Here is a 25160-nt window from a genome sequence, read left to right as displayed (position 1 = left end):
AACACAAAGCGCAAGATTACATTTTTTGCAATATTATGAGTACATCTAGTGGTCATCTTTACAATGGACTATTTACATAAAGCACATATTGCAATCAAATGTCACCTTTATGTTCAGCACATTTGTAAATAAAGGAAAGCATAATGTTTAATCCAGAAAAACACTTTTAAACCAAATACTGAGCATCAAATTTTCAGAGGTTACATAAACAGTATGCTTATAGCTTAATGCAGTTGTAGCATGTAGGGTTTAAGGCAATAATTAACTATTTGCTCATTTTGAGTTATATAAAGGCCAAAAACATCACCATCACCAGGAACATAAAGACATGCCAGCTCTAATTCTAACAAAAGAGATTTTGGTTCGTCAAAACGTAGGACAGCTACAACCGCTACACAGGAAATGACCATAAAATGTCAAATAATTCCAGTTCTAGAATGTATTTCCTTCATCGATAAACACTTCAACACTTTTTTCTACCAGGGAGCATCAGAAGTGCTGCATTACGTCTAATACGGGAAGCCCCTGTAAACTTAAACTGAACACCACAAACAAGAAATACAGACATGCACTTATAGCAACAAAAACTTCTGAAAGATTAAATAGAATAGCTGTAACAATGATTTTTAAGTATAAAAGATCGTAGAAACTTGTTCTTTGACAAATGACATGCTTGCAAGTTTAGTGCATGAGCTGGAATAAAATATAGGACATCCATGGTCTAAAGCACCATTTAAATTGTAACAAAAATCGAAAAATAAAGAAAAATCTATAGCTTCAGTTTTGCTGTTGGCCATATACCAATCTGTGCGGCAGTTTGGGTTTTTGGGGGCATAACGATGTGGCCTTGGCTTTGCCCGTCCATTCCAAATCATCATAAAAACATTTACTGGGAATGGCAGTCACATGCTTTCCTTAGAATGGTGATTCACTGGAAACAGCATGTGGAATTCATCACTACCTGAGATTTAAGATGAAGCCGAAAGATAGGAAACTTGAGGAATGTTGCTGACTTATTTGGAAATAGTGTTTTGGTGTGGTTTTATAAGGAAGTTATTAGGGTGCTTCAATAAATGCAGTAACATGACATCTCATATGAGTCCATTTATTCACATGTATGTACAGGGATAATCTTGCACAGTCATTTTTCAGCTGGTTTTGATCATGTTTCCACGAGTGCAACTGGTGGTGTAGTGTTCTGGTTTTGCAAGGCAGCACTTTCCTAACTAATGAGAAGAGATCTCTATTAAATAAATATGTACATTTACTCAAATAGGAAGTCTTGTTACGTTAGTGAAACACCCTTGATGTGAAATACAACTATAAAACACATTTGAAGACCTTTCAAAAAGGCAGACAAATAAATGAATGAAAATCACAGATGGTTTGTTGATTTGCATAGAATTCTTCAGCTACCAAAATAAAAGCGTAACAAGCAAGACACTTGCAGGTAATGTGTGAGCCTGAGCAATGCTTTGTTTTTATACCTTCATGTTATGAGGAAAAAAAGAGCCCTACATCAGCGTGGGACTAACCGTGACATGATTTCTGTAACAAATTTCCATGAAAACGTATTTAAAGACAAAACGTAAGCAGCTTTTGAGAAATCAAAAGCCATTACTATAGTAAAACTATAAAAAAACAAACAAAAAACATTAAAACCAAACAAAACTCTCTCTCTCTCTCTCACACACACACACACACACACACACACACACACACACACACAAACACACAGTAGTTTTAACTGGACAGTGGTGATACCGGATCATGTGTGAAAGGTTTCTAGGCTTGGAATCTCTTTGGGAAGAGCATGGGGACCACCAGGGTCCACATGTACAGAAATAAACAGACCCAACAGGATGCCATCTTGATCCAGAACACTGACCAGCTCCCATCCAGCAGCCTCTCGATCTTTGCGTTCTCATAACTGCAGAGAGACAAGATCATAAGCATATTGCACTTCAAAATGAAAATTCTGTTATTAATTACTCACCCTCATGTCGTTCCAAACTTGTAAGACCTTCGTTCATCTTGTGAACAAAAATTAAGATATTTTTGATGAAATCAGAGAGCTTTCTGACCCTGCATGGACAGCAAGGCAAATACAACGTTCGAGGACCAGAAAGGCAGTAAAGATATTGGTAAAATAGTCCATGTGACATCAGTGGTTCAACTGTAATTTTATGAAGCTACAAGAATACTTTTTGTGCGCAAAGAAAACAAAAATAATGACTTCAACAATTTCGATTTTTTTTTTTTTACATTTGAACAATGTCCTTACTACCTTGAACGTGGTAGTTGCATTACCGTCTATGCAGGATCAGAAATCTTAATTTTTGTTCCAGAGATGAACGAAGGGCTTTGGAACGACATGAGGGTGAGTAATTATTGACAGAATTTTCATTTGTGAGTGAACTATCCCTTGAGTGCACGGCGACGTCTGAGCTACTGGGTTTGATCTGGTCAGAAGAACTTGAAGTAAATAGTAAAAATATTATTTTATATAAATTATGCTATAAAAATAAAACTTCAAACATAAATTCAGAATAAAACTGAGGTTAAATTTTACATTTATACATAATAAATATATTGCTGGCAAGCCAATACATGTGTGTGTGTGTGTGTATATATATGTGTGTGTGTGTGTGTATATATATATATATGTGTGTGTGTATATATATATATATATATATATACACACACACACACACACACACACACACATATATACACACACACACACACACACACATACACATATATACACACACACACACACACACACACATATACACATATATATACACACACACACACATACACATATATATATACACATACACACACACACACGCACATATACACATACACATATATACACACACATATACATATACACATACACATATATATATATACACACACACACACACATATAAGCAATAAACAAATGTAACAGCTGGCCTCAGACATTTGAAAATACAAAAGGTTTGTCTTGAGGAATGTTGTTTGTTATATACTTACTGAAACCAGTTGGTTACAGTCATCATGACGTAGAGGGAGCCGAGAAAGAAAACAAAATGGAAATAGCAGTAGCTGTAGATTGTGCCTTCTTTCTCATCATACTTCACATTCTGCCCTCCAGCAGTCTTCTCATCATCATAGTCCTCTGGAAAATATTAAAAAAACACCTGTTTTAAAAAACTGTAGTACTTCTTCTTGCCAACCAGGAGGCTCCATCTACCCTTTTCCAGTGTCTAAATGAATCCAATTTAATGTAAAAAATATGTTATTCCTCTAACATTTAAGCTTGAAATCTTCATGTGTTGTCCTAAGATACTAGAGGTTGAAATAAGTGTCTTACCGGTATCGTCAACACAGCAGAAGCAGCATCGTGCTCTCTGCAAAGAAAGAAGCAGTGTGATTTATGATATAGTTTGATGTAATGTTAAACACAACAGAGAGAGAACACAGCAAATGTTCACCTCATTTTCAGGCATATCGTTCCTGTACACCTGCAATGCTGTTGAGCTCCTCTTGGTGGTAGAGATCAAACTGAAGGAAGAGTATTTTTATGTTAACTCAAAAGGCATCAGACACATGGGGGCAGTATTCTTTTTTTAACCATCAAATGTAAAAAGCAGAGCATTCACTAAAACTCTTCAAAACACCACCAGACGAAAAATAAGTCACTTTTTTTGCTTCAAAGCTTTGTTTTGCCTCATGAAAACTAGAAATATGGCAAAAACATTTCGATGCGAGACAACAATGAATCACCCGTCTGACAACTAACACATACACGTGTAAATATGGCTTTGGTGGAGAGGAGCGGCTCTAAAGAGAGAGTTTCAGCAGACATGTCTGTAGTTAATGCGAAACACATGTGAGTTCACGTCTTCGCAGTATGAGAGCTTCTAATCTTCACTCCCTTCCTACCAAACTACCTGCTTTTAAATCTAAATGAACATCTTGTCATAACCAGATAATTACATGTTTCCACTCCTCCCAGGATCATTTTTGGGATCACCCATTTAAATGATATGTTATGGGTACTTGCATCCAGGCCAAGAATATCCCAGCTTATTTAAAGGGATAGTTCACCCAAAAATCATGTTGTGTCATGTCTATTGTATGAGCAATACTTTTGATTTTTTTTTTTTTTTGTGAATTATGGCCATGCAATGGTATGATTTCCAGAAATTACATTTTAAAAGGAATAGTTAACCCAAAAATGAAAAAATAAATAAATAAATGAATAAATAAAAAAATCAGCATTAAATATTAGGGTGCCTTCAGAATGAGAGTTCAAAAAACATTACAAGGTTAGACTTTAATTTCGATAGTCCACATTAGACATTCTACCAACTATAAAAGCTGCATGTTTGTAAGAAACAAATCCATTATTAGGATGTTTTTCACTTTAAAATACGAATCCTCTATCCATAATATTGCTTAATTCAGAGAAAAAGTTGTCTGGTCTGAATCAGCAGACAAATATGCATAGATTAAGTGCCACTTACAAGCAAAAACAGTCCAAAACAGTTCTAAATAAATATGTCAGTGAATTTTGATTTGAGAGGACAACGGTGTTTTTGTTTTTTCCACTGGAAGAATTACGGACCCACAGATTTTAGCATTGTGTGGATTACTTGTGGAATATTGTGATGTTTTTATCAGCTGTTTGGACTCTCATTCTGACGGCACCCATTCACTGCAGAGGATCCATTGATGAGCAATCGATGCAATGCTAAATTTCTCCAAATCTTTTCTGATGAAGAAACAAACTCAACTACATTTTTGATGGGCTGAGGGTAAGTACATTTTCATCAATTTTCATTTTTGGGCAAACAATTCCCTTAAATTTTGGCCTGTTCTTCACATAAAACTATAAAATGATTTGAAAAATCTTGGCAAATAATGTCATATGTCACAAGTCATATGAACAATAATATCATTCATGATACTATCATGGTGCTTTTTATAAAGCAGTTTGGACTGGGCCATCACAACATCAGAAAACATGATTTTCATTGCTCATACCAAGAATAGAGTATACAGCCAAACAGTATGGCTGTTCCGACGCCCGTCACTATGTTTGTGTCGCTCTGCTGTCCTGATTTGTAGGGAAAGACGCAGACAGTGGCATTTTTTCCATTTCGCTCCACCACTGAAAGAGAAAGAGCACACAACGGATTTTAATAAGGGTGTGGGAAATAACTGCACAAGTCTGGTGTGTTGAAATGCATTACTGGGGCTACTCAGTTTACAGCTCTGTCCACACACAAGCTACAGTAGGAGACACTAAGGAAACCACAGAACACACTGTGAGACACCCAGGACAGGCTGAGAGATGCTGTGTTTGAATGTGGAAGTGAGAGACGTACTCACTTTCAATGGGTTTGCTGGCGAGTGCGGAGAAGGTGAGGTACATGACGTAGACGGAGATGATCGCGGACTGCAGCAGACCTGAGGTGGGCTGAACTGTGTGGAGAACAGAGCAAAACATCAGATGTGTTAGTAAAAAGCAGCACATAAAGGTTTTTACTGATCTGATCATGTCTGTTTGAGAGTTTATGCGTCATACATCACGCATCTTTATTAAATGAACTATGTACACCACCGTTCAAAAGTTTGAGATCATTAAGATTTTTTAACGTTCTTGAAGACAGTCTCTTATGCTGCATTTGTTTGCTCAAAAATACAGTAAAAACAGTAATATTGCAGGGTTTTTTTTTTTTTTTTTTTACAATTTAAATGATTTTTTTTATAATATTTTGTATAATGTAAAATGTGCTCCAGAAACATTTTCTATTATTATCATTGTTGAAAACAGCCGCTTAATTGAGGAAGAGATAAAAAAAAAATTCTCCAGAAATTTACTTAAATTACTTGCTAAAACATTTTCTCGTAAAACTTTGTTGTTCAGTGAGAATCCATGATAAAACTCTTCTCCTCAACTCTCCAGCTTGCTCACACAAGGGAAAAGCTCCAGGCACTATGAATAAATTTGTTTGCCTGACATCAAACAAACATCTGTTTGTTAGTATAAAATGTAGGTCAGCGAAGTCTTGGTAAACTCACAGGTCTGAATGCAGGGCGAGATAGCCAGCAGAGACACGACGAAGCACAGGCCACCGTTGACACCCAGGAAGAGCTTGTTGAGGAAGCAGGCCTCTGGGTCGGTGTAGAACATGATCATAAACACCAAAGCTCCCACCGCCACGGAGAACAGCACCAGTGTGACCAGAGCCAGCGCTGCATACCAGACTTTATTATACTTGACTCCTGAGCTCCTGTGGAGGGACACAGTGGAGACGTTCAAAGGAATGCTCTGGGTTCAATACAACTTCAGCTTTTGTGGCATGATGACAGTTACCACAGGAAATAATTTCGTCCCTCTGTCCACCCAAAAATGCAGTTGCAAGAAAACGCATAAACACTCAAGGGGATAGCGAAAGAATATAATAAATATCATTAAAAAACACATAAAAATGCTAAAATTATGTTGTTTCTAAACAAAGATTAGACTGGCGTAATGACTTTTGTTATATGAAATTTTTCAACTTCATTGTCACCATAATATAAACCTTATAAAAAAATAATAAAAGCAACTTTCATGATACATGCAAGGACTCCAGAGAGAGACGTGACATAACTATCCGTAAAACACTGTTTATATAGAGAAAACTCCACTAAGAAGAATTACTGTGCAAATACATATCCAGAAGTTCAACCACCTAGAAAATTTAGACAACGAACAGTAATTCATATGCGTAACTTATAGGTAGCCTTTCACTTTCCAGTTTAACACAATAAGTATCATCAACTAACAACGAACAATTATTTTTACTGCATTTATTAATCTAGGTTAATATTCATTTATAAATATATTATTGTTCATTGTTAATTCATGTTTGTTCCAAATACACTACAAAAAGTAAAACAGTAATACTGTGAAATGCAATTACAATTTAAAATAACTGGTTTTTCTTTTAATATATTTTAAAAGGTTATTTATTCCTGTGATGGTAAAGCTGAAATTGTTAAGAAGTCCTTCAGAAATCAATCATTCTAATGTGCCGATTTGGTGCTCAAGAAATATTTCTTATTATCGATGTTAAAAACACGTTGGCTGCTTAATATTTTTGTGTGAACTAATACACTTTTTTTCAGGATTCTTTAATGAATTAAACTTTTTTTTTTTAAACAGCATTTTTATTTAAAGCGATTGCGTTAAGCCTTGTGATAAACCCAGAACATTCCTTTCATGAGACAAAAGCAGACCTTCTATCAGATCTATATCTCAAATCTGGGTAGGGGTAGTCATATAGAGAGATACATAGAGAGTTTTGACTATCAACGTAAGGTCTGGTCTACAATCCAACTCAGCCTTTGGGCCAACAGGTTACACAAACAGCCACAAACTTTCTTTTAGGGTAGGGTAAAAATCTGAAATCAGTTCATACCAAGACCACACTGCAATATTCAGGTGTGCTCAAAAATATATATATATATATGTTTAAAAATGTCTTTGAAAGAAGTCTCTTAAATATACAGTAAAAACAGTAATATTGTGAAATATTATTACAATTTAAAATAAGGGTTTTCTATTTTAATATATTATATAACATATAAATAAGTTGAATTGTCACAGCCATTACTCCAGTCTTCAGTGTCACATGACACTTGAATGTTTTTGTTTTTTTAAATAGAAATCTTTTGTAACATTATAAATGTCTTTATTGTCACTTTTGATCAATTTAATGCATTCTTGCTGATAAAAGTATTAAAAAGTCTTATTGAACCCAGACTTTTGTATGGTATTGTGTATTGCTCCTAGGTCATTTAACCAGGTGGTCCGTGGGGGTGCTATCTGATAGGAGTTAATGGGAGTGTTAGGAGTAACCAGTGACCAACTAGACATCCTGATGTTTTAATTAAAGGCATATTACTGTTGTGTTCCTCAGCATGCTTACAGGATGTTAAACCCAGATTGCCTGTCTCTGCAATTAATCAACTGTAACCCACTTGGAAAAAAAGAGCTTCTGTTAGATGTCAAGTTAGTCTCAGTGGTAGATTGCTCTTATCATAAATGTACCATATCAGTGCATGATTACCATGACTGAGTGAGCAGTGAAGAGTTGTGAAGGCGTGGGGTGAGGGAATGTTTCAGTAACGCACATGAGAAGTGCTGACAGCAGTGACTTCCATCTGCCGGGCAGCCCTCCAGCGTCTGCTTCATTTCAGTAAGGACATACTGTATTTGTTCTATGTTTTTATATACATTTCTACAGAATAAACTTTCTGGATTTTCAGAACTTAAAGAATTGAGACTGTGAGGTGACAAATATATATATATATATATATATATATATATATATATATATATATATATATATATATATATATATATATATATACATATACACACACTACTATTTGAAAATTTGGGATATATATATATATATATATATATAAATTTGGGATATATATATCATTGCATCATATAAATATAAATTTTCAGTAAATAAATGATAAATAATAATAAAAACATCCAATTATTTAAATTAGCATTTTATTTACATTACTTCTGAATAATAAAAAAGTGTCCCCAAAGGGAGGTCAAATTTAGGTTACTTAGAACTGTTTTGTCCCCAATATTTCCTATATTACAAAATTCCCAGTGACAGTCTTCGATGTTTCTGCTCTTTTATGCTGAGGTTTCCATTTGTTGACACAAAGCAGAGGGGAAACTGTGATGCACGTTGAGCTCTGCCATGGGTTTCCTGTCTACAATCTGGAGAGCAGCCAAGAACCTCTTACTTCTTCTCTTTGTCCTCCCTATAATGTCAACAGCACAACACAAAGCCATACTCTACCGCCACAACACATATTATTTATGAACACACCCCTGAGAAAACTCTGCTTAAAAATAAAAATCTGTGCTTTAGTTTTCTGCTTCTGTGTGACTGTCTTACAGTTGAAATGTTACATGTATTGAAAACTCCCACTGAAACAAAACACTCGAAAATGAAAATGCTTTCATTGCTATGAAACCTGCTCTGCTTGTTGTTGAAACTGGAGTATCTATCCATACTCACACTATCCACGTGATTTGTACCTCACAGCTTGTCTGCCACAGCGCCAGTGACTAAAATAAGTACCAAGCACACTAAAACTCCCCAAATCTTTCAACTCGGTGTTAAAAAGTCCCCTTCTGCTATAGCAGCACAATGTTAAGACCACCCCGGCTGGCAACTATGCAACCTAACTGACAGTGGAAATTAAATGCCGCCAGATTACACTATAGTCTCTTTTCCCAGACCTAATGATTTCCAGTTGCGGGGATTCAAATTGCATACCAAGCAACAGTTGGATACAATGATGGAAAGTACTAGAGAACCTCTCCAAGAGCCTAATAAGTTTTCCACTTGGTGAATGAAAAGAGGGAAGAAAGGAAAAACAGACAGTTATTTGGACAGCGCTTAAACTTCATCTCACCAGTTTTGATTCCATCTGTGGGCAAACTGAACGAGAAGCATCAACTGGATGATGATGAAGAGAAAACCTCCAGCAGCCCCCACATAACGCCAGACTGAAAAAGAGAGAGAGATGAGTCAAAGGTCTTTTCCTCTGGCTGATACTGTATGGCAAAACAAACACTGCTTTCTGCTAAATGCCAGGAACTGAAAACACAATTTAACGAGACACCAAAGAGCGATAATCGCTTGGACCTGCACTAATGTAAAAGTGTACATGAACTTTTCTGGCGCACAGAGCACAACTACTTAAATACTTTCTTTATGACACCAAACACAAACATGGAACCATCATAGTACCATTCATCTTGAGAAGTTTTTGAGGTTATGCGTTACAAATAAATACAATGTTTAACATGTTGTTTTTAAATGTAACATATATGGCACAAAATGAATATATGAAACATAGGGTTATTATAGTTATTAACTTATTAAATAGAACTAAAACCATTAAAAAACATTTTGTTACTTTTATAATAATTGTTAACTGAAATAAAATAAATGATATAAAAACGTCTTGTACTTCAGCCAATTGCCAAAGAAAACTTTCTCTAGTACTAAAATAATTAAAACTGATATGAAAATTTATAAAAACTATATACACATACAAACAAAACCCTAATAAAAATGCAAAAACAACTATAGAACTAAAAGTTTCAAATGAAAATGAAAATAAAAGATATAAAAATAAAAACTAATTCAAAATATTAATAAAAAAATATTAATATTACAATCTCAATAATACTAAAATAACATTGCATACTATAGTATGGAACTGCTGCAGTATGGTTATGAAAAGAGTTGAGATATATTAAAACAAGTGTGCTAATTCAAGGACAACTCTAAGAAGACAACATCCTGTCTATCACTCAGGATCTTGTGCAACATTCCTCTAAATATGTGTGTAGTCATGAGGTTATTGATACAGGCAGCGGAAGACTCTGTTCGAGTTACTGGAGTTGATGAACCACACAGAGATGCTCACAGTAGATCAACTCTGTTTCTCTTGGACATTTAAGGGGAGATATCCCAACACCACTGCAGGCTCAAAGTAAAAATAATAAAACTTTCCAGGAATATCTCAAGAAATTTTACAAGCCTCTTTAGAGCGCATGAATTCAATAGCAACAAATGTAATAAAAAGAGAAGAAGCATGTGAAAACTGAGCATACTAAACCTTCTAGAAACTTTTCTTGATTTGGGAGAAAAAATCCGCCTGCACAGCAGGCCAGCAAAGCCACGAACTTAAAGAACCAAAACCTGCAACGAAACAGAGGAAACTGTTGATTTAAGACACAACGAATAAGGAAAACATTTCTCAAACTGGCTTTACAATATAACAATATAAGACATGGGTTTTCAAACAGTTTGAAAACAATAGTAAGTGAGCAAAGTAAGTTTAAAAATGTAATCATTTTACTAAAGTTTAAAAGAAATTATTCAAATGATCTGGGAAATAATATTAATTCAAAATAATTATTAATAAATCAATTCATTGATCTTTCACAACAGATATTGATCCAAAGCAACTTTGTTTCAGTTTATACTAGGGCTGCAAAACGATTAATCGTATTCAAAATAAAAGTTTGTTTACATACTATATATGTGTGTGTACTGCTATTATTATGTATATAGAAATACACACACATATGTATATATTTTAACAAATATTTGTATATATATATATATATATTTAAATTTGTATATAATGTATATTATATATAAATCTAAATATTTTATATATAAATCTAACATATTTTTCCTTAATATACACATGTAAGTGTGTGTATTTATATATACACATGATAAATATACACAGTATACACATATATAGAATGTAAACAAACTTTTATTTTGAATGCGATTAATTTTGATTAATCATTTTGCAGCCCTAATTTATAATTAATTACAGAACCCAGTTTAAAGATAAACTATAAGTTAGAGGGTCAAAACTTTTGGGTCAATAAAGATTTTTTTTTCTTTTTTTGAAAGGAATTAATACTTTTTTTGAGGAATTCTACTTTTTAGATTTCTATTTAAATACATATTGTTTTTAACTTTCTATTCATAGAAATTATATATTAAGCAGCACAACTGTTTTCAACATTGATAACAATAAGAAATGTGTCTTGAGCAGCAAATCAACATATTGGTATGATTTCTGAAGGGTCATGTGACACGGACTGGAGTAATGACTGCTGAACATTCAGCTTTGCCATCACAGGAATAAATTCAGTTTGAAGCTATATTAAAAAAGTTTTTTTATGTAATAATATTTAATAACATTACCGTTTTTAGAGTAATTTTGATCAAATAAATGCAACCTTAGTGAGCATAAGAGAAATCTTTCAAACAAAATTAAAATCCTACCACCCCAAATACCATGACACATTTCCTACAGTATGTCATTCTGAGATTTTGACTGCTCACTATCTAGTGTAGGATTTCCTGTTTATCAATGTTAGTATGTCATCATAGGGTAGTTTCAGGAAGATCTAAATTATCTAAATCATATATAATATATATATATATATATATATATATGAGGTTTTTATTGAGGGTTTTGTGTGTGTTTTTTTTCTAAAGGCTTGTACGAATGTGCAGAGCATGATGGAAATAAGCCATATACTTCCTTACCCTGCATTTGCATACAACACAAAGATCCAATTATTGCAACATGAAGTGCTCTCATGTGGGGCTAAACCATCCCATTTGTAGGGGTGAAGCTCGTCTACAAGCGCCATTTCCTCTGGACAGAGCTTTAAATTAATACCTCTATTCAGGGCTTTGGTTGTGGGTGAATAATGGAGCATTAGGAGGGGCGTACAGATGGAGCCAGCAGGCCAAACAATACATGGTGGTCTCTATAGGTCCTGTGAACCTGGGCCCAGAGGGGCCATGGAGCAAAGCAGAGGAGGAACAAGCACTGTTTCCAGTGTAAATACCACTTCAAAAGTGTCTGGGTCGACCGCTTACCCGTTGTGAACAGCTGCCCGGCATCCTGTGCTGGTTCGCACACGAATGGTGAACACAGAGAATAAGAAGAAAAAGCAGGCCATGCCGAAACAGACTTTATACACAGCTGAATAGCCCACTAGAGTACTGCAGTTCTCCCCCGCATTCAGCTTATTACACATGTCAGTGTAGAAAGGAATCTGGGGAGAGCACAAAACAAAAGAGGAATAAAATTACATTTTTAGTAACAGAATAGTTACAGTCGCTTCAGGGCAAGGCTAAAGTTAAACTGAATCCAAACGGTGAACACACCCTTTCACGCTGGGTGCCAAAAAAGGAACTTAAACTCCAAAAAAAACCCTTTATAATAGACCCTTTTTCTGTTAGTAAACAATGTGACGTTTTTCTGTGGGCGGGGCTTAGCTGGAGGCAGAAAGATTCCACTGACCGCTTCACTAACGCTAGCTATGAAGTTTGTTACCTTGTTTTTTTAACAATGGCTGGAGAAAATCAAATTTTACATGCATATGTAAGACCACTCACTGTGCAGGACCATTATTGTTGTTTAAATAAGTTAACTTTAACGGACAGTCAGATTGGCCGACCCTCTGCTCATGGATGGACGATCTGAGAGGATTAACGTTACCTCCGATTGAGAGAAACCTAACGAGTAGTAAAGAGAAACTCACCTGTGTCTATCTAGTCATGAAGATGTACATATATTTCAACTTCAGCGGGCTATTTTTACAGCTAACTTTACGTGAGAGTGAACTGGGCCAAAATACAAAACGTTAAACATTGATGATATATTATTAGAAGATGTATGTATCATGGCCAAATAGTTATTTTAAAGTATATACATCCTGTAAATTATGTAAGTTAAGTTTACAATACTTTACATACAGTACATTTAAAGGAAGATGTGGAGTTTCTAGAAATAAAAATTTGAACTTTCTGTATTTGATTATTCTTTCTTACTAAGTTCTTAGAAAGTCCAGCCACTATCAATCACAACAATGTATATTACAGATGATTAAGCATATAAATCGTCAGTTTGTTGTTTTGCACACAAGCACAGACATTATTTCATAGTTGTGAGATGCATAAGAAATCTTTAGACACGTAACACAAACCATAATCCATAACAACAAAAGACAATACTTTATTTAACCTTTTTTGATAAGAGGTGTGTGCTGCAAACGCGAGCATTTTTGACGATAGTTTCTGTCCAGTCCGCTCGTTTTATCTCGTTTAACCACAGCTGTCGTCGGTTTTTTTGTCTGGGAGTGGCAGCAGGTATGCCTTAAAATTGCATCCAACATCACAACAAGATGATATTTTAAGCTCTTCATGTAGCCGAATCTGCGCTGGTTTGAATGGGCCGCCTCCAGTTTTCCCTTTGTTTTGCCTCCAGCTAGCGCAGTGACGTAATCGTGACGTCGGCGCAAAAAGGGTCTATACACACACCTTAAACAGACATTGAAGACATAACTTTCCATCCATTAAGAAGTCCTAGATTTTTTTTGTTTTTTTATTACTTAAAAAAAAATACTGGTAACACTTTACGTAAAGCCTTATGTATAATGCATTATAAAATTAGTTTAAATGCATTAATTATGCCTTGTAATGCACCTTGTAATGCATTGTACAATCTCATGAATAATTGTAACCACAGTTAATGCATTAATACACTTATCGATTCATTGTTACAATATGCATTTTAAATTCAGTTACAATTATTTACGACAAGATATAATGCATTACAACACACATAATGGATAATTATAACACATTATACCCTTTAATAATCCTTTATTATGCAGGCTTTAATCCAGCAAGGACACAATCAGTTAATCAGTAAATTAAATAATTAATTAAACAGTAAAGATTTTTACATTGTTATTCAAATAAATTATGCTCTTTTGAACTTTCTATTTACCAAAATCCTAAAAACAGTTTTCAACGAGGATAATAATAAGAAATGTTTCTTGAGCTCCAAATCCACATATAAGAATGAAAAATTATATATATATATATATATTAACATTTTAAATTGCAATAATATTTAATAATTTAGCTGCATTTTTACTAAAATTTAGCCTTGGTAAATTCAAAAGCAAACAAAAAATCATGATACCATCACTGTACCATAATAATAACAACAATAATAATAATAATAATACCACTGACTGTACCATAATAATAATAATAATAATGTACAGTGGTGGTAATCAAACATTAAAACAATGCTACTTTTATATGTACAATGGTAAAGAATTATTATAATAGGATTACAATATTCAAATTAATTTTACTGAAAACTATAGTATTACCATTGTCTAAAAACATTGTATTACCATGGTTTCTCTTTGTAAGTGTATTAACAAAGCCAGGCGGATTCAAACAAGTATTTATGGCTCTCTTTTATGGTTTTGAAGAGAAAGCGGGCACAAACTACAGGGCACTGGTTCCCAACAGCGCACATTATGTAGACCTGCTATAATGCTGTTACGCCCTGCTATTATTATAACATGGACCATCATATAATATAAAGTTATTGAGGTATTCCTCTGTCAGAATTTGCTCTGTCCCTGTGTTGTAACCATGAAAGACCACCAGGAGAAGATTTTATGTGCTCTTAAATTTGAAACAACTATTTGTGAAAATCTTTGTGTCTTGGGCACCTGAGTGACAGTTCTTTTGTGTCTCACCGAGAGGCAGCGTTTTTATAACTATGCTGGTCTTTTTTAGCGCCTGGGTTTTTTTATACTCATGGCATTTACTCAGTAAGCACTCATTGTGGAGTGGAGAGCAAAAAAAGAGCTTGAGCTCACGTTACACTCCCAGAGCCTTTAAGTGCATTTCAACCGCATTCAGTTACTGTTTTTGTATAATTACAGAAAAACAGAACCCAGCTTCACTGAAAGAGTTATTATACAGTGTGCAACAATTCCTGTGTTAGATGTTATGATGGAGCATTCATACTCTGTCTTACATTCCTGCAATGCTTTGAAGCAGAAGAGTCGTGTAGCTCCTCTTTGTGTTTGTCTGAATAACATGGGCTAGCTGCCTGCAAATAAACCCTTGATCCCTCTATTGACCTTTTCTTTAATGAATGAATGAATGAATGCATAAATTCTGTTCTTACAAATGCTTCTAATGTCCCTTTGCTTTAAAAAGATCTGTCCAGGTAGTAGAGGACATAATGTTCTTCTATTAGTTCATTTACTGAGAAATAAAATAAAATAAAATAAAACACTGAAGAAACAGACTTTAGAATGGTGGCCTAGTGTTTAGGAGTCTGTCTCACAACACGAAAGCCTGAGGTTTGAATAAAGATTTACTTTTTATTTTTAAAATGTATAACAAAAACAGCAAATGTGTCTCTTTAACTACATGTCTTATGAACAACCACTCAAATGATACTGCTCTAAGTTTTACGAACCTTAAGTACACAAAACTTGCTTAATTTCAAGAAAATGTATATATTATTAAAAGCTGTTGTAAATGTGTCTCTTTAACTTGAGTTCTGTAGGTGAGTCAAATGGTGATTGAGTCTTTTCTGATCTTTTCCTATAAAGTTTTCTATTTTAGTCTTTTCCTATAAACTGATACAAACCAATAACTTCTGACTGGTAAGCTTTTTTTGAAAGATTTATTTGAACAAAAATGGCTTATATATGCAGTGCTATTATCATGAACTAAAACTACAAAAAAAAAAAACATTTCTGTTAATTAAACTAAATAAACTTTTTATTATTATTAAATAAATTGAAATAAACTAAAAGTACCAAATTAAATATAAAAATGACTGAAACTAACAAATAATCCATAAAACTATATAGATATATTTTATATTATATAAAACCAAAAACTAATAAAAATGACAAAAATGCACAACAAAATGAGTGAAAAACAAAACATTCACATTAAAATGGAAAATATATTTTAAAAATACTTCAAATATTAACAAAACTATAATAGGAATGATGTTAAAATAACACTTCATAAAAAGTAATTTGCTTGTGAATCTGACTCTACTAGTCAAGTCATATAAGTGTTTCTGCAACAAGATATGTTTTTTGCCATTATTCCAAAATTATAAAATTTTATTAATAAAAATAAAAATTATTTTCCCGCCTCTAACTCGTGGCATCGGTTGAGACAGAAGTTGACAAGTCAGGCCCACACAGAATCTGCACCAACAGACCTCCACTAAAAATACTTTAAATTTCCACATTTTCAATGTCTCTCATTCACAAAGTTAGAAACATATTACCCGTCCCATTGTGTGTTAATTTATTAATATTTTGACTTAAAAATAACTTGCCTATGCTTTAACTTAGCAATGAGAGTGTAGTAATCATTTAAATCAGTAGGCCTTCTAGTGTTCTGCATATTTTTGCCCCAACAGCACAGACAATATGAAAGTGTGCTGAAGGAATATTTGCGTTTGACTTGAGCTGGACCTTTTTTTGCAGGAAGGCAGATGCCCAGCAGCAGGTGATATAACGGAGTGCTGCTGACCTGAGGCCAGATTTAATGGTCTTTGTAAATTAGGGAACCTGAAACTGAAAAATGCAAACGGAGAAGCTCTGAACAAACTCACATGTTCTCGCATTGCTGTCTCCACAGTGGGGGACATCATGATGACACAGGTTACCGTGACCAACATGAAGAAGAGGGCGTACATGAAGCGTGTGGAGGTGGACTGTTTGATCTTGGGACAGCAGCCGCAGCACAGGGAGCAGGCAGCCGATCCACAGCAGCAGGCCAGCTGCAGAAAAACAGAGCATGAGTGAGCGGGACACATGCAAGTGCTTATCGATAACAGCTCACAAACCATTACAATGATTTACAATTAAACAAATGGATTTTAAAGCACATCTGCGCATTTAAAGATATAAAATAAGCCAATTAAAGTGTTACTGTAAACCAGGGCAAAGACAACACAATCTTCTTAAGATTGAGTAATATATACATTTCAGCTGAAATAAACCAATACAAGTCTATAATGTACTGTGAAACTGCATTGAGGGGACTGTGAATGTCTCATTGGTCATCATCCCCTTTAGCAACACAAATGCCTCATTCCTATTGGCTGTAAGCAATAGTAGAGCTGCGCTGTTACTATGAGGCAACTTGATTCATATGACGCAAGACACAGACATAACACAAGGCTCCAAGATCAGATTGAGTAGATACAGTATCAGTACAAATGTTTCTAGACGTTTTAGAAAATCCCTTAATCTTTTCTATTGTTTGTAGACAAGATTATGCAGCCAGAGAAGAAAAGGACGTTGTAAAAACATGCGTTAAAAAACTAACGTACATTTAAAATGTTCTTAAAATATATATTTCGATTATTAATTAAACAGTTCACATCATTACTAATATGTAATCTATATCTTAAACATTTTAGTTAACAATTTTTATCTATTTATAATATATATCATTATAAACATACTTAAATCATACTGTTTGTCATATCATATTTACATTATATATCTCATTCTGTTGCCATTATCCTATCTGATGCACAATTATTTGAATTGACAAATAATGATAACATTTTGTGGAGCTATACAAGTACAAAATCATCTAGCCATAAGTTAGCAGTTTTTAATGATTTTTAATTATGGAATTTGATTTGTCGAAATTAAAACGAAATCTACAAGAATATGTAGATTATGCTACCGTGTGTTGTATTTTTTATATGCTTATAAATGGATAGTTTACCCAGAAATGAATATTCTGGCATCATTTACTCACCATCATGTTGTTGCAAAGCAGTATAATTTTTCTTCTTCTGCTGAACATGAAAAGAAGATATTTTGAAGAATGTTGATAACCTAACAATTGACGGACACCACTGACCTCCATATTATGGGGGGTACTATGGAATGGGGACCATTAACTGTTTTGTTAAATGCCTTCTTTTGTGTTCAGCAAAACAAAGAGATTCGTCTGGAACAACTTGAGGACGAGTAAATGATGACAATTTGTATTTTTGGGTGAACTATCCCTTTAATGGGATCATTAATTTCAACAACCTAAAAAATAAGAAATCATAATGCTGATGATCCTCTGATTATCTTCTAGAAGCTTGAATATTCATGAATTTGACAGTAAACAGCACATCAGAACTATGTAAGAAGTCAGACAACAGAGGGATCAAGGGGATGCGTCCCCACTCCAGACAACAGGTGGTCAGCATGTACGACCCCAACCCATCACAGCCCCATTCCTCCACAGCACCATGGAGCCCACTCCCTGGTCAACACCGGTCGAGTGGGACAGCACTCGACACCCTCTCGCAATCAAACCATCCCCCATCTCCTGCCCTGGAGACAGTTCTCAACCCCCTACAAAGAGCCCTTCTTTAACCCTCTCCCACAACCAGCAGGGGTCTGGGTGAAAGGTGACGGACTACGAGTAAGGACAATAACCTGGACATTGTTTTCTTTAGAATTCAGACTGGGAAATTCTCAAGCTCCTCAGAAGTGTGTGGAGGAGCTCTTTGAAACTACATCTCTAAGTTGGAGGAATGTTGAGTTGTAGCAAACAGATTCTAGGTTTGTAGTTCCGCTGTGTTTACACCCAGCAGAAAAGTCGACCATAAGCAGAAAATAAGGATCTTAAAGCTATTACAGAACTGCTGGATGCTAAAAACAGTAACTTTAACTTCCTCTAACAAAAAACAACAGTTAGCCAGTGAAAGCTGCACAATAAGTTTGAACTGCAGTGACTCAATACTACAGGGAATTAAGGGAAAATGTTAACTCAATAACTGGTTAGATTAAAAGATTTTCACATTTTAGAAGAAATAAATCCAGAAAAAGTCCACCATAACTCAATGCTGGTTCTGTAGTTTCACGAATTGTCAAATAAAATGAGCATGCATGGAACACATTAATTAAATTGATGGAATTGTCAGTAAAATTCTGATATAGTTACATTTTAAAATTATATTTAAAAAAATAAATAAAATTGTAGTTCTCTGCTGTATTTTCATTAATTGTCAAATAAAATGAACGCAGAAACATTTTCCTGTTAGGAAAGTATATTTTATGAATTAGATATGCTTTTTAATAATACAAATTAATTAATGGAATTGCCAGTAAAATTCAGAATTTCAAAGAATTTAAATTTTCAAAAAAAAAAAAAAAACAACCCCATCATAATGCTATATAGTTCTTTGCTGTAATGTTATTAATTGTCAAATAAAATAAGCATGGAAATATTTCCCCATTTTAAAGTTTTAGGAATTGAACTGATTAGATATGCATTTTAATTAGTAAAAAGTAATTATTAAATAATTACACCATTAAGACAGAGATGTTAAAACTCTAGATGACTTGACAAGATGCTTTGCAGCCAAACAAATAGGCTAATCGATTCGAACCCAATTTAAACTGATCTCTGGTGTGTATGTTACAAATGGCCAAGAACATTAATAGACAAAGTTATCTGATATATTTCACTGAGCTCAAGTACGAGTACTGTCGAAACTCAATAGACAATAAATCTATAGTCTCCATGTCATGAATAGCTGCTTTGTGGATCTGCTAGCCAGGCAATTGTACAGCTGAGGCAAAAATGTATTACTTCACTGTTTGAAGTGTACACAAAAAAGTGCTCTTTTGTCCAGTGCGAAGAGTACCCATAGTAACACTGAAGAGTCAAACCTTCCTGCTAGAACCACACTGCACAACGTTGATGGATGGATGGCGATTACTTGACAGCTTTTTCAGTTGCAAATACAGAGTAATCCAAAGGCTCATGTGACAAGAGTAAACACCCTCTACGACGGTGAAATGGAGGAAGTCAGAGGGAGAAAGAGATGCGTAAAGGCTGTGTGAAATTCACAAGGGTGAGAATGCCTCACTTCTACCCACAAAGTCAACACAGCTAGCCCTGCCACAAATGCCTCATTTCAGTTCACTAAAAGAAAAAATCTCACTAGCTGAGATTTGAGGAAGTCTACAAAAAGTCCACAGGATAATGGGATGTGGGTACACACGTGGTGACGTCTTCAGCCGTTTTCATATTTTATGCTGATTCATCAGTCAAAACAGTGTAGCACACTGGACTGGAGACACTACACATTTTGTTTTGACAAATACGATCTTACAAACAAAGTTACCTCAAGGCCTGATCAAGAACAGTGTGCCACTGAATTCACTACTATTAGATAATGAAAGATAATGAATACCCTTCCTGTATTAACAGATCTGCAACAGTAACTTGGAATGTTTTCACAGTGCAATGTTACCAGGCAATAAAACCACCTTTTTTTACAGAATGCATCATCACGGATGATTCATAGGGCAGTCATATATGACTCAAGCCCAGACATCTGATGGAGATATCACAGTTAGATTTCCATAATGTTTCCCAGTAGGACAAGACTAAACAGACCAATTTGCAAGAGCTGAGAAGCTATTCACACACTTGAACACAAAACGTGTCACAAAACAAGATATTACATCTTGACAATAGTTAGAAGGCTTCTTCAAACTGTTGTTGGATATATCTCAAAGGGACGCTCCACCCAACTTTGAAAATTCTCTCATTTACTCGCCCTCATGGCGTTCCACATGTATATGATTTTAGATAAACACAAAACACCATTTTTCAAAAAATAACCCATCCCAGCAAGCATTACATCATCACCATCATGTTTCGAAGTGTGATGTTTATGTCAAGCGTGTTTTTGAAGTGCAATTTCTTTGGATTAATATCCACTTTCATTAATATGAACTCAGAAATTGATTCGGTAACATTTTAATTTATAGAGTTCTTGATACATGTTACACATACTTACTATAGTAATAACAGTATACTATACATAATTACATGCTACAACCCTAAACCAAAACATATCCCTAAAGTAGGCTATTAATATTACTCAGTACTTAGATGTACAGTTACAGGGACACACTAAAATAAAGTGTAATTTTTCTTTTCTAAAAATCTTCTTTTTTGTTCATGAATTAGTTATAATTATAACTATAATTACGACATTTTAATTATCTTTCTAATTCTATAAGAAGGAAGTCACAGCTATATCGATAATGACACTGAGAGCTATAAACAGTAACGCCCCATTCATACAGGACGTTTACTTTGAATAGAGTGACGTCAAGCATTGTGGACTGAACTGAATTGTGGGTCCATCGCATCGCTTCACTGGCGTTGTTCGCGGCAGAAGTTGAAAACTTTTCAAGCACCAACGCAGGCGTCAGCCAATCAGATCGCCTTATGCAAATACCCTAGCACAGACACTAGCCAATCCCGTTCATGCAAAACCAGAAAAGTATGTGATTGGCTGTTTTTTTAAATCCCCGTTTTAAAATCCCCTCTCTCAAATCAGGCTGTTCTGAGGTTCCTGTCAGAATGACATAGTTCTGCACAGGCCGCTCCCACGATAGTTGATTGACAAGGCCGTTTTACCTTAGACCCCCCCTGAGTGAGCTGGAGCTGTCTGCCATTGTGTCGACAATGTTCAGGGTCATGTTCAGTGCAGGGGAAGACAGGATATCTCTGATTAAGCGATTGAGGTGTTTTGTTGTTGGATGTAATAATTAATATAGCAGTTGTCATTTACTCCTGACATCTGAGCTGCTGAAGACGTGGATTAATATTACTTTTGCTCTGAAGGGAATGCGCTGATCCCCAATCTGCCTAAATACGTCTATGTTCGCGCGAATCATTCGTGATCCAGCTTTATCTACAGAAGAAGTGAGTATAAAGGTTTTTATGAATCAGCAGAACTCATTAGCATTTAAAGCAACATGGACTAGAACAGCATACTAAAAACAGAGCTGATTTTGACAGGGTAAAGAAGGTGTTTTTTACACTACCATTGAGAAATTTTAACCAAAGCATGTTATAGACTTTTCAGTAAGACCCTAAAGAATCATATCAACTTGTGTAAAATGGGCATCCGATGACCCCTTTAATAAATGCTACTGTTGCTGGCATAAAGAGGGAATCAATTACCATCAAAACAGAATCAACAGCTAAAAAAAGTGGGGTTATCTAATGATAGCAATTAGTTAACAAACACCGAGACTACATAATGCCAATCCCCCCCGTCTCCACACATTTGTGGGGCCAGTGGCTCCTGACAAGCTTAGCGCTAATGAGACAACACTATTGACGCTGAACACTGACTGCAAGCTCTCTTTCCACTGCTAATCTTATGCAAACAAGCAACCACACGGATCCAACCAGGAAATGAAAAGACCACCCGCAGACCCCACCACGTACAAAGGGGCTAAAAGACGAGTTGGCCCTCAGAGAAATTAGTAGACTGAGAATGTGAAAGAGACAATACACTGTCACTTAAAACCACATCTAGCCCTGAAGTGTTTCCTGGTAGTGTGTCCAATATTGTCGGTTTTATTTGGATTTGATCAAATTTGATTCACGTGGTTCAGTTAAAATCAAGGACAGACACGGACATATTCGTCCTGACCAGAATGAAATGAGGACAGAAGATGGAACATGGTCAGTCACAGCGATGACATAATTTCCTGACCGTTGGAGCAAGATAAAATACTGGCTAATACGATAAGTCTGACACCACAGTTGATGGAAAAATACTGCAGAAAGCATTAGCCTGCTGATAAAAAAAAAAAAAACTTAAACCAGCCTAAGATTGTTTGGTGGTCTTAGGTGGTTTATGCTGGTCTATCAGCCGATCCAAACAGGTGTTCAGCTGGATTCAGGCTGAAAAAATGTCCCAAAACCCTCTAAAACTAGCTAACAATTTGACCAGGCTGGGAGACCATCAAAACATCTTGGGCTGGTTTAAGATGTGTGTTTTTTCCCCCAACAGAATTTGTCTAGTGTCTTCATAGTCATAACGGGGTTTAAATGAACAAACAGCTTTTTTGTTAAATAAAAAACAAATATATGCAGATATGATTTACTATATTTATGAAACGATGATGTACAGCACATTTACTATTGAGAATTCACAGCTGTAACTGGCACAGAACAAACAAGGCTGACACTAAAAACTCCTTTATACTTGAAATTGATAGATACACATTAACAAATACAACAATCACATACGTTAAAAGAACGGAACTTTTTTATTATTAAACTTTTTCAAAAGCATCAGCATAAAACGCTACAGAAATCATTTTAAACCGGAGAACCCGAGTGCTCCGCGCGGTTCACGGTTGATAATAAAAGACGGTGATGATTCTTCATGCCATACAGCCAATGCATCACTCACCTGAGACAAACAACACGGTGCACACATTGTGACAGCAAGGCAAATCCTCCTTACGCACACCGATCCAGTTCAATTGTTGAGCTCGTGAGGTTCTGATAACGCGACCGTGGCTCTAGCGTTCGGTGCTCCCGCGATTCTCCCTGCACGCGCCGCGCGCCGCCGCTCACAATAGACTGTGACGCGCGCGAGTAGCGGCTCAGTGCGGAAGACTGTGAGAAGATGGCCTATATATTATAAATCCCAAATCACAGAGCCGTGTTGGGTTACAGTGGCGCTTTATTGTTTATTCACATTCATTATTGATCTTGCATCGAAATCAAATAAAATCATCGACGCACATCACTTCCGCTATCGTCATAATGTGATGGTTTCGAGTTCCCTCGACCACAATAACGACGAAAAGCCCATTTAAAAAAAAAAAAAAAAAAAACCCGACGACAAACATATAATTCAGAGCTCTTTTATAGCCTGACCGCACCAAATCTTACTAGGGGACAGGAACAGGTTTATATTATATATTTGTTATTCCAATTCGGATATCTTTGTTTCAGTTCAGGTCAAAAATGTGGCTGTACTTGTTTTGTTTACATGTATACAGGTGGAGGGTTGGCTTGAATTCGTTCATGCAATTGTTCTCCAGTGACAGCATTTCATCACTGACACATCTGTAAAGTACGCAAGTTGCAAAGAACATCAGTTTTCAACTGTAAGCGTTGACTATGCTGAATAAACTACCTGTACATAGAGACAGAAAGTATTTATGTAATACTAATGTGGTTTAAATGATCTCCGTTTATTGAAATTCTGTCTGTAAACATTACACTTTCAACATATCACAAAGTGTTGGCTGAAGTGCAGCCAGTTCGCTGACAAACTCTACTGGAAGAGAGAAGTTACAGACGGAGCTGTGACAACAGCACCTCCCTCAGGACTACAAGACTACAGGTTTCAAACTAATCAAACTGCCTTAAACCCTATTCGGACGGGACTAGTTTTACAGGGGGTCGTTAGAGAAATGTGTGTTTCAGACGTACTTGGTGATTTTAATCCCGTCCGAATCTGCCATGTCTGTGTTTTTCTCACACAACCTCTGTAATAATTCCAGAGCAAATTACCTACTGTTTTTCAGCAAACTCAGTGATCCTCTGAGAAAACTAATCCCGTACGAATGCGATGTCTGTGATTGCCGGTGAGATTTTTTTTTCACAACGCGTTTCCTTGTGTGTTTTGGCCAACGTGAATTACCGTAGACGCTCTTACCGCGCTCATGTTTGATATATTTGCCTCCCGGCAAGGAAAAAATAAGTTAAATAAATAAAAACAACAATACAATCAAGAGCCAGATCACGTAAACCATTCAGACTGGCTATTGTAACATCTGCGTCAGGTAAAATTACTGCACGTTTATTTTA

At 35.4% G+C, this 25160-nt stretch overlaps 1 protein-coding gene across 1 annotated transcript; it reads right to left on the bottom strand.

The window, feature by feature from the left end:
• Positions 1-1039: 1039 nt before the first annotated feature.
• Positions 1040-24050, bottom strand: serinc5 (serine incorporator 5). The gene is made up of 12 exons (XM_058775415.1): positions 23749-24050; positions 17107-17274; positions 12519-12697; positions 10720-10802; positions 9505-9598; positions 6085-6296; positions 5392-5484; positions 5044-5170; positions 3489-3558; positions 3368-3404; positions 3028-3172; positions 1040-1930 (listed from the first exon to the last, which is right to left on the bottom strand). The coding sequence occupies exons 1-12, from the start codon at positions 23773-23775 to the stop codon at positions 1786-1788; spliced, it is 1380 nt and encodes a 459-aa protein (XP_058631398.1). The 5' UTR covers positions 23776-24050; the 3' UTR covers positions 1040-1785.
• Positions 24051-25160: the final 1110 nt, after the last annotated feature.

The sequence above is a fragment of the Onychostoma macrolepis genome, chromosome 05 (genome assembly GCF_012432095.1).
Source record: "Onychostoma macrolepis isolate SWU-2019 chromosome 05, ASM1243209v1, whole genome shotgun sequence".
In the NCBI taxonomy this organism is placed as follows: Eukaryota; Metazoa; Chordata; class Actinopteri; order Cypriniformes; family Cyprinidae; genus Onychostoma; species Onychostoma macrolepis.
Note: the sequence above shows the minus strand (reverse complement) of the source record. Positions and strands in the feature narration are given on the sequence as shown.